Source organism: Pristis pectinata, chromosome 24 (genome assembly GCF_009764475.1).
Source record: "Pristis pectinata isolate sPriPec2 chromosome 24, sPriPec2.1.pri, whole genome shotgun sequence".
Lineage (NCBI taxonomy): Eukaryota > Metazoa > Chordata > Chondrichthyes > Rhinopristiformes > Pristidae > Pristis > Pristis pectinata.
This window is the reverse complement of record NC_067428.1, coordinates 27,398,870-27,410,423: the sequence shown is the minus strand read 5'-3', so window position 1 is coordinate 27,410,423 and position 11,554 is coordinate 27,398,870. Positions and strand designations below refer to the sequence as shown.

General features: G+C 43.2%; 1 protein-coding gene across 1 annotated transcript; it reads left to right on the top strand.

Annotated features, from left to right (window-relative positions):
* Nucleotides 1-4,270: 4,270 nt before the first annotated feature.
* odf3l2b (outer dense fiber of sperm tails 3-like 2b) lies at nt 4,271-11,354 on the top strand. Its single transcript, XM_052037664.1, has 3 exons — nt 4,271-4,377; nt 6,935-7,048; nt 10,769-11,354. The coding sequence occupies exons 1-3, from the start codon at nt 4,335-4,337 to the stop codon at nt 11,245-11,247; spliced, it is 636 nt and encodes a 211-aa protein (XP_051893624.1). The 5' UTR covers nt 4,271-4,334; the 3' UTR covers nt 11,248-11,354.
* Nucleotides 11,355-11,554: the final 200 nt, after the last annotated feature.

Sequence of the window (11,554 nt, the reverse complement as noted above, 5' to 3'; positions counted from 1 at the left end):
CACGCACACACACACACACGCACGCACACACACACACGCACGCACACACACACACAACATTTCCTTGAGTGGAAGTTGATAATGTGATCAGAATGCTATTTATCTGGACCTTCTCATCCTACTCCCATACTCAATTATTTTGTCACATGATCTAAAGTCACGACTGTAGTATGAAAGGCCAGGGGTCGGATGACAGTGACAACACTACTGACCCCCATGGTCGGATGATAGCATTGCCTATCAGGTCAGAAGCTATACCACTGTCAATCAGGGGTCCGGCTCCGCCCCATTAGGTAAACACCTTTGTCTTGCTGCACCACTCGGACTGGTCTGTGTGAGCACCTTTGTTCCTGGCCACATCTACTATTGGCCCGTTTAAAACACCTTTGTCCTTGCTGGGCTACCCAGCCCCCCAGCAGCATAAAAGTGCTGCATGTTTGGTTTTTCTCTCTCCTTTTCTGTGTCCGAGGATATTGAGGTAAGCTGTGCACTACTCCAGGGCAGTTAGTTAAGGACTCCCGAGACCAAAGAGCCAATGTTTGTGCAGAATCAGGGTGTCCAAACATTGTATAGTTTATTCCTTGATCATTTGTGTGTGTGTGTGTGTGTGTGTGAACCTCACCCTCTGTCGCGATTTCCCTCCACATTCATGATCTCCTGCTTGAGAGTGTGTGAGTGTGCATCTGTTCCCATTCATTCTGTCCTGCGTTTGTCTTTGTTAATAAACCATTTTTAAATTACAAAGACTGTGTGTCCAGACCTTTATCTTTAAGATACCAAAAGAACCTTTCCCACAACAACAACATGTCAGATCCAGCCACCAGTTGGCTTGTCCGTCCTGCGAATTGCAAGATCTATCTGGGATGTACAAACTAACGTAATTCTTGCTGTTAATAGTCTATTCACTCTCATTGGCAAGGTCCTGTGCTTCCAACCATATACATGGGGAATTAGATACCTAGGTGGCATTTGCTAATCAGAGAACACATATGTCTGCAACTGAGAAAATAAAGTGTTGGTCTGGACTTCTTGCAAACCTGTGACAAATCTTTGCAGAGAGAGTATTGTTTTACTAGCAAAAAATGTTCCCAGTGACCCAACATTTCATGTAGGGATGGACACCCCCGGCCAAAGTGATCCTCCAACTTATATTTGTCTCAAACCAAACTTAATGCACAACTGCACAAAGCTGGCAGTGTATTCTCTGTAATATGCACAACTGCTGCATCAGAGTGAAAACTAGCGTAAGATCTTTTCCTCTGCAGATCATAAATGTAACTTGCCATTAATTATTAATCACTTGTCTGTTTTCTTGTTTCCACAACCTTTTGCCGCTTGGGGACAAAACTCTTGCTCTGTCACATTTATGAAGGACCTCCACTAGTGCACCTTTGCAGAATCCAGATTATATATTTATTTGAAAATTACCTCATGCAGGCAAGGCACGATCTGGCTCAGACCCAGGGTCAAGCATCGATACTAGTTAAGGCTGATAATTAAAGTAACTGTGAGTATCTAACAAGTTCATACACTGATTTTTTTTAAAATGAAACTCAAAACAAACTGATCCTCAACTAGTGTAAAGCAGGCAAACAGGTCACAGTGTGGAAACTCATTGGTAGGTCCATCGAGAAATCCTGAATTACTGTTAGATCCAAAGCTCGAGGTCAGGGGTTGGCTGGGAACATTTATGGCAGCCGTATTCTGTATTTTTGTCTATTACTGTCACTGCTGTGTGATGTTTTGCCTCCGTTGTGGCAGTGTCATTAATGATATCCATCTTGACCTCAGCGACATTGCCCAGTGTTGCCCCTGCATCAGATCACGTTACTTAAACTTTTGTTCCTGCTTTTACTGCTTCCAAGTTTAGCTATTCCACTGTACCCTTCGCCGACAACTCTTATTCTACTCCCCATAAGCTTGAGTTCAGCCAAAGCTCTGCTGCCCACTTCCTAATTCACACAAAGTCCTGCTAACCTGGGCTTGCTACTTGCTCCCAGTTTAACTGTAGCTTGATCTCAGAATCAGAATCAGGTTTATTATCACTGACATATGAAATTTGTTGTTTTGTGGCAGCAGTACGTTGCAAGACATAAAGACATAAAAAATTACTGTAAGTTACAAAAATAAATAAATAGTGCAAAAGAGGAATAATGAGGTAGTGTTCATGTGTTCATGGACCATTCAGAAATCTGATGGCGGAGGGGAAGGCGCTGTTCCTGAATCATTGAGTATGGGTCTTCAGGCTCCTGTACCTCCTCCCTGATGGTAGTACTGTGAAGAGGGCATGCCCAGGATGGTGAGGGTCCTTAATGATGGATGCCACCTTCTTGAGGCACCGCCTCTTGAAGATGTCCTTGATAACAAGGAGGGTTGTGCCCGTGATGGAGCTGGCTGAGTCTACAACCCTTTGCAACCTCTTTCAATCCTGCACATTGGAGCCTCCATACCAGGCGGTGATGCAACCAGTCAGAATGCTCTCCACTGTACATCTGTAGAAATTTGCAAGAGTCTTTGGTGACATAACAAATCTCCTCAAACTCCTAACAAAGTAGAGCCGCTGGCATGCCTTCTTTGTGATTGCATCAATAGGTTGGGCCCAAGATACTGTAGATCCTCTGAGATGTTGATGCCCATGAACTTGAAGCTACTCACCCTTTCCACCCTCTTGAAAGATGTTCTGTTGTCGGCCTCCGAGTCAGAGATCACAGGGTCGTCAGATGCTGTGGGGATTTGCATAGGTGTAGTGTTATTCTCCCTTTCAAACCATGCACAAATGGCGTTGAGCTTATCATGGAGTGAGGCATCACTGCCATTTATGCTGTTAGGTTTCGCCTTATAGCATACAAACCCTGCCACAGCTGCCTTAACATTTTAATCTTTGTTTTCAAATACCTTGATGGTCTCATTCCTTCCTCTTTCTACGGTCTCCTCCAAGGATAATGACAATCTATTTCAGAGCTGACCTTCTTTGGCTTAGTGGTAATATTTCTGTCTCTGGATCAGGAGGTGCAGGATTCAACCCTATTCTGGGTTAACTCATGTTGGCTGTAGGATGTCAGTCAACTGTGAAACCATCCACTAGTCCACACTACTTTCCAAATCAAGATACAAAAGAAACAATGACCATTAGACAATTTTATTTGAATCAGATTCAGATTAGTTTATTGTCATGTACACCAGGGTGCAAGAAGATTCCCTGCTCACACGAAGCTCACAGAATAAACAGTATATGTGGTAATAATAAACACAGTGACAAGCAACAGAATGGTGCAGAGATGGTAGTGCAATGTGAAATAGTGCAGAAAGAAATGCTAAAGTGACAACTGAGCAAGGTAGAACTGAGAGTCCGAGAACGTGACAGCACCACTGGGAAAGGGCATGTGACAGAGGTGATTGCTTCTGAAGGTTGAAAGTAGTGGGAAAGAAGCTGTTCTTTCTATTGCACATCTGCAGAAGTTCGAGAGGAACATTTACTGTGCATATATACATTGATTGGTAACTTCATGACAACGACCTCCATTTAAAATCTTGCAATTTTATCTTCCTTTTGTTTTCACCCTCACCACACACCATCCAGCTATCCACCACTGTTGATCAACGGCGGACCACACAGCTTACTTAGTAAGAACAACACACAAAGCGCTGGAGGAACTCAGCGGGTCAGGCAGCATCTGTGGGGGGAAATGGACAGTTGACGTTTCGGGTCGAGACCCTTCATCTGGACCTGAAAGAAAGAGGGGAGATAGCCGGTATAAAAAGGTGGAGCAAGAGCTGGCAGGTGATAGGTGGATCCAGGTAAGGGAGGTGATAGACAGATGAGGGAGGGGGGGGATAGCGGGAATGATGTCGGAAGCTGGGAGGTGACAGGAGGAGGTGACAACGGGCCGAAGTTGATGGAATCTGATCGGAGAGGAAGGTGGAGCCTGGAATGCAGGGCGGGAGGTGGGGAGGAGAACCGGTGGGAGGAGTGTGTGTGGGTGACGGGCAGATGCAGAGGAAGAGACGGGGGGGGAGGGGAAAGAGACAGGGTGATGGTGGACAGTTGGATCAGGAGGAGGGAGAAAAGAACAAGGGGGAAAAGGGACAGAGAGGGAGCAGTTACTGGAACTTTGAGAATTCAATGTTCATGCCGTCAGGTTGGAGAGCCCTGCTTATTGGTCGGTTACTCGAAGGCCCTTTTGCTACAACTGTGTTCATTTGATTTAAGAGTTGTCTTCTCTGCAATCATCGTAAAGACAGTATTTATTCTCCGATTTTATAAAGGGCCTGGACCAGGACGATATGGACTACCCCCTGCCATTGGGTTTGTGGGCCATGATCTTACCAAGCACATGAATCCAGCTTACACTTTTGGGAGAAAACACAGCAGTGCATGTAAGTGATTATTGCAAAGACAATAGAAGTGTGACAAAGCAAAGAGTTTTTAATAAAATAAGTCAATAACGTCCTATGAAGAGGAATGTAGTAATACTTGGCCGTTGCTTGCTAAAATTATTAACATGGAAACCCTATCACCAATAATCTACCACTTAAAATTTTTGAGCGATAGTTTTGATTTGACTTTATTGTTTGGTTATACATTGTCTGGCAGCTAATGATTGCTAGAAATTATTCCCAAAATTGCAGTTACTGAGCAGACAACAGACAGAAGAAGTGCAATTCTTGCTATATTGTTAGCTGCTTAATGGACTTCAGATATTTGCCTTCAGTATCTTAAAACCTTATCACCTAGGCAGTGCACGCAAGACCACCAGATAACAATGCGCTCACATGGGATGATCCTGATTACGGTAAGCGAATGTCCAATAAACTCTTTTCAATGAATTAAACAAGCAAACATGGTTAACGTTTGAAACATTTTAAAAATATTTTGGGAACAATTTTGAAGATGTGGTAGAGGCGGGAACAATTGTAACATTTAAAAGGAATTTAAACAGGCAAACAGATAGGAAAGGGCTTAGAGTGATATGGGCCAAATGCAGTCAAATGGGACTACCTCAGGTAGGCAACTTGGTCAGCGTGGATGAATTGGGCCGAAGGGCCTATTTTTGGTGCTGTATGACTCTATGACTCTATAACATATCACACAGTTCCTTTGATGATATTTAAAAATAAATTGGGATATGAATAGTAGATTCTGTACTTCCTTATTAAACATTTAACCAATGCATTCCAGTCTTTTGAAAAGTATTTAAATGAAACCTGGTAAATTTATGTTAATGATTGATATTAATCTTTGCTTATTTTAAAGGAAGTTTATACAATCTTGGATGCAGAAATATATAACTTTTCCAGACAGTAGTTCCTACAGCTGGACTGAGAATTTGTGCTCAATGGCAAAACAATGATGCTCTCTGTAGTCCTTGGAAAAAGCTTCCTGTCGGGACCTAGAGATCACTGCGGACTTCCCCTTTCAGTCTGCATCAGTCTCAGCCTAAGACGTCCACCATCCTTTTGCCTTCACAGATGCTGTTCGACCCACTGAGTTCCTCCAGCAGTTTATTTTTTGATCCAGATTCCTGCATTTGCAGTCTCTTGTGTCTCCAGTCCAAAAGGAATTACTTTTACTGAGGGAGTACATTGGTTGAATGTGTAATAAGAAAGTACAGAATCTATTATTCATATACCAATTTATTTTAAAATATAGAACTGTGTGATATGTTCCCAAAATATTTTTTAAATAGTTCAACCATTAACCATGTTTGCTTGCTTAACTCATTGTTTGTGAATCAGAAAGGTCGTTAAGCAGTAATCGTGGCTTATGACGCTTTAAAAGTTGTTTCACCTCATGCCACACCTCATGGTTGGTGCCGCTGCCTCACAGCTCCAGGGACCCGGGTTCGATCCTGACCCCGGGTGGTCTCCATGCGGAATTTGCGTGCTCTCTCTGTGACAACATCGGATTCCTCTGTTGTGCTCCAGTTTCCTCTCATATCCAACAGATGTGCTGAAAGGTTAATTGGTAAATTACGCCCTAGTGTAGGTTGATGCAAACAGAATCAAAAGGGTTGATGGGTATGTATGAGAGAGAATAGGTTGTAGAAGTAGAGGAAGTGAGGAGAAAGAGAAAGGAAGTGATGAAATTGTTCCCCTGGGAACCAGCATGGAATTGAAGGGCTGAATTTCCTCCTTTCGTATCATTATAAGGTATGAACAAAGCTTTAAAAGTTCAGGCAAGATTAGTTTATAGATAACTTGCATCACCTCCATTCAAGTGATTTCACAAAATTCTTCTGGGTTGGCTGTAAATACTGTGGTCTGTGGAGAAAGAGTGAATCATTGACAGGAACTTCATGTTAAACTGTACAGGCATGGAAATCTTTAGGCTGCAGTCAGTTTCACCATGTACTGAAGGTGAAAGCAGATGGTGTCATCAGAATTACTTCCAGGAAATTTGAACAATAATTTCTGTAAAATCATACCATAAAATCTCTAGAGTTTCCAGGTTAACTTTTATCCATGAAGTTGTGTAATTTTTTGGTGTCAAAATTAGCTCAATCTACATGCAGACCCAGCAAGTATCACAGCATCAGAGATCTCTGCTGCTGTCTGTGTAGAGTTTGTACTTCCTACCAGTGACCGCATGGGTTTCCCCTGAGGGCTCCAGGTTTCCTCCCATATCATAAAGACATGAGGGTTGGTAGCTGCTGTAAATTGTCCTTAGTGTGTATGTGAGTGGTAGAAACTAGGGGGAGTTGATGGTAATGTGGGGAGAATAAAAAATGGGATTTATGTAGGATAAGTGTAAATGGGTGATGGATGGTCACATGGACTTGATGGGCTGAATGGCCTATTTCCGTGCTGTATCTCTCTATGGCTCTAAGTGGCAACAAATACAGAAAATGTAAAAGGAAATGGGGAGAGGATCAAGCTCAAATTCAAGTTGGCTGAAAAAAATCCTCTAAAGTGATCCTGCTTTTGTTCTTGTCAGTGTATTACAACAACTGCAGTCCAGGACCTCGGTACCATATTGATCCCAAGATCACTCGCTTCGGCAGAAATGGAACTCCATCATACTCCATGTCAGGTCGAGTGAAAACCTGTGGTGAGTAAATTTGTAATTTAACAGTTTAAAGCTCTGGAAAGTTTCAAATAAAATCTCCGGTAAAGAATTTCCCATTGTTACTCTACACTCTATTTGGGGTTTTACACAACATTTATTTATTTTTAGTATGTTTCCAAACTGGCAAAGTTAAAGAAAAACTCACGAATTAGATATAAATGTAGGCAAAAAAAAAACAAGCACACAAACTTCTTTGGAGTCCCATACTTTGGTAAAACACATTGGTGGAGTTACTAATTGCAGAGCTGAGAGTTGAACAGAGCTCACTCCTTCAAAAATCACATGAATGCCCATTTGTGAAGTTAGTTTAAATAGAGATAAAAGTGCCTTTGCCTGTTGTTTGGGCAGATCAATGTCAAGTTCTTGCATGCTGCATGTTTTGCTCATTATCACCTCCAAATCTTCTGCCAGAAGTCTCTGATATAATAACAAGGCTTCCACCCACCCACATTCCTGGGAGAACACATCCTTGCAGATGACACAAAGATTGATAGTGTTGTGGCTAGAGTAGAGGTTGCCAATGGATATAGTGGGATGTAGATCAGTTGCAGATTTGGGTGGAGAAATGGTAGATGGAGTTTAATTCAGGCAAGTGTGAGATGTTGCACTTTGGGAGATCAAATGTCAAGGGACAGTACACAGTTAATGGCAGTACCCTTAACAATGTTGAAGTACAGAGATATCTTGGGGTCTAAGTCAATAGATCCCTGAAAGTGGCTGCACAAGTTGATAGGGTGGTAAACAAGGCATATGGCGTGCTTGCCTTTATTAGTCGAGGCACTGAGTTCAAGAGTCAGGAAGTTATGTTGCAGCTTTATAAAACTCTGGTTAGGCCGCACCTGGAGTATTGCATTCAGTTCTGGTCACCCCATTATAGGAAGGATGTTGAAGCTTTGGAGAGGGTGTAGAAGAGGTTTACCAGGATGCTGCCTGGACTAGAGGGCATGTGCTATAAGGAGAGGTTGGACAAACTTGGGTTGTTTTCTCTCAAGTGGCGGAGGCCGAGGGGAGACCTGATAGAAGTTCATAAAATTATGAGAGGCATAGATAGAGTAGACAGCTGGTATCTTTTTCCCAGGGTTGAAATTTATAATATAGAAGGCATGCATTTAAGGTGAGAGGGGGAAAGTTCAAAGGGGATGTGCGGAGTAAGTTTTTTTACACAGAGAGTGGTGGGTACCTGGAAGGTGCTGCCGGGGTGGTGGTGGAGGCAGATACAACAGAGGTGTTTAAGAGATAGGCACATGAATATGCAGAGAATGGAGGGATATGGTCCATGTGCAGGCAGAAGGGATTAGGTGTCATTAATTTAGTTAGTTTGGCACAATATTGTGGGCTGAAGGGCCTGTTCCTGTGCTATATTGTTCTATGTTCTATGTAACATCTGCCTGCACATTTCAAGAACTTCCATCAGTATAGAACATTACAGCACAGTATGGGCCCTTCAGCTCACAATGTTGTGCCAACATTTTATCCTGCTCTAAGATCCATTTAACCCTTCCCTCCCACATAGCTCCCCATTTCTCTATCATTCATGTGTCTATCTAAGAGTCTCTTAAATGTCCCTAATGTACCTGCCCCCACAACCTCTGCCGGCAGTGCGTTCCACGCACCCACCACCGTCTGTGTAAAAAAACTTACCCTGACATCCCCCTTATACCTTCCTCCAATCACCTTAAAATTATGCCCCCTCGTGTTAGCCATTGTTGCCCTGGGAAAAAGTCTCTGACTGTCCACTCGATCTACGCCTCTTATCATCTTGTGCACCTCTATCAAGTCACCTCTCATCCTCCTTCTCTCCAAAGAGAAAAGCCCTAGCTCACTCAACCTATCTTCATAAGACATGCTCTCCGATCCAGGCATCATCCTGGTAAATCTCCTCTGCATCCTCTCTAAAGTTTCCACATCCTTCCTATAATGAGGTGACCAGAACTGAACACAATACTCCAAGTGGTCTAACTAGAGTTCTATAGAGCTGCAACATTACCTCGTGGATCTTGAACTCAGTACACCGACTAATGAAGGCCAACACACCATACGCCTTCTTAACAACCCTATCGACCTGCGTGGCAACCTGATGGAAGTATGATGGAAAGTTGCAGTGGCTCACTTAATACAGACATGAGGCAGATTTTTTTTCCCTCAGAGGCTCATGAGTCTTTGGAATTCTCTTTGAAAGGAGTATTGGAAACAGAGTCTCCGAATGTTGTTAAGGTAGAGGGGAATAAGCAAGAGGGTAAAGGTTAATAGAAGGAGACAGGAATCCGGAGCTGTGGTCACAGTCCAATTAATGATTGTCTTATTAAATCGTGCAGCAGGTGCAAAGGACCGAGTGCCTTATTCCTGCTCCTAGAGTCTTCTCTTAGGAAATAGTACGAATCAGAAAAAGGATTTAAAAGGGACATCAGGGGCAGCAGCCTCACACAAAGGGTGGTGCATATTTGGAGTGAGCTGCCAGAAGTAGTGATTGAGGTGGGCACATTAGCAATGTTTAAAAGCCATCTAGATAAGTACGTGGATAGGAGAGGTTTAGAGGGTTATGGGCCAAATGCAGACAGATGGGACTAGCTCACTTGGTGGCATGGTAGTGTAGAGGTTAGCATAACGCTATTACAGCATCAGCGACCCGGATTCAATTCCCACCGCTGTCTGTAAGGAGTTTGTACGTTCTCCCCGTGTGGGTTTCCTCCCACACTCCAAAGACGTAGGGGTTAGGAAGCTGTGGGCATGCTATGTTGGTGCCGGAAGAGTGGCGACACTTGCAGGCTGCCTCCCAGCACATTCTCAGCAATGCAGAAGGATGCATTTCACTGTGTGTTTCGATGTACACGTGACTAATAAATAAATAAATACAGGAAGTCCCCGGGTTACGAATGAGTTCCGTCTTTGAGACTGTTCGTAACCCGATTTTGTATGTAACTCGGAACAGTGTCCGCGCATGCGCACTTGGCCCTGGGTTAGGCCAAAGAAGGTGTACCGCTGCCGTGGTAGGATCGGGGGCCAGGCCTGCTTACGAACCGAAGGTTGTTAAGACCACGAAGGTCGGTTCGTATATACGGGCATTCATAAGTCAGGTGTTCATAAGTTGGGGACTTCCTGTATCTTATCATAGTCGGCATGGATGAGTTGGGCCAAAGGGCCTGTTTCCGTGCTGTATGAGTATGACTCTATGATTCTCGAGCAAATTAATGGTCTAAAAGACTAAGATGTGAAGGCTGTAACCTTCACCAGTTTACCGAGTTCCCACAACCCATAAAGTGGGGAGAGTCCATTCACATACATCCTCCAGAAGAAAATACCCTCTCTTCATACAAATCAGGATTCAGAGCTGAGCCTCCAAGCTCCACCTACTGGGATTGTCTGGATCAGCACTCAAACCCTACACTTCCCAGCTCAGAGGCAGTAATGGTATCACCAAGCGAAAGGCATGGAGGTTGGATGAGAACAGGAGTGAGCTCATCTCTCTTCAGTCAAATACCCAGTTTCCATTCACTATCTTATTCTATGCATCAAGAATGGTTCCCTAATTAAAGGACCCAGGCAGCAAGAGCCCTTGGTTAGATGTCTCTGAACAAGAAACATCTCTTAACAAGAAAAAAAATGAAAGGCAAAAAAAAGGAACGGAAATATTTCAATCTAAAATATAGCCCTTACTTTTATAGTCACATCCCCTGGTTAATTTGAAATTTTTGGATTATTTAGATTTTTCCCAGATGCCAGGAACACCTGGACCAGGTGCATATAATCCAGAAAATACGCCCCACCTCAACGAACACAGATCACCAGCTTACTCAATGGGATCACGAACTAGGTACCGCAAGTTGGACACAGTGCCTGCTCCTAATAGCTACACGCTTCCATCGCTAATGGGGCCAAAGGTTCCTACCAAGCCCTCCAGTGCTAGTTTTTCAGTTACTGGGAGAACGAGAAGAGACGATCTCTCCAGAACCCCAGGGCCTGGCAGGTACAATCGCACTGACCCTAATGTTTACCTACCCAAACAGCCAGCTTACTCAATGCTGGGTCGACATGATTTGCCCACTTATTATACCCAGAAGCCAGGACCTGGAGCACACAGTCCTGAAAAAGTGACCATCAATAAACCTGGTGTCCCTGCATTTTCTCTGGGAATGAGGCACTCCGAATTTGTGACCCCACTTATCATTGACATTTCAGATTGACTTCAAGCTCAGTAGCTAACAGCAGAAACTTTAAAGCTTAATTCTCGTTTGAAATCTGTGTTTGTTTTAAAATTCTGTAAACCAATAAAGCTAATATCTAATTTTTATATTACTGTATTATATGTTTGATAACTTTAATGAAGGTTGCTGACAGTCTTCACATTTACATTAAATAGTCAATACATTCAATGGAAAGGCATTGGTTAAACATTACAATGATCAGAGGAACAATTAAAACTCTACTGTTTGAAAAATGCTCCAGACTGCAGTTTGTGGGTATTGAGTTTAAAATCAGTCAAAATAAAAC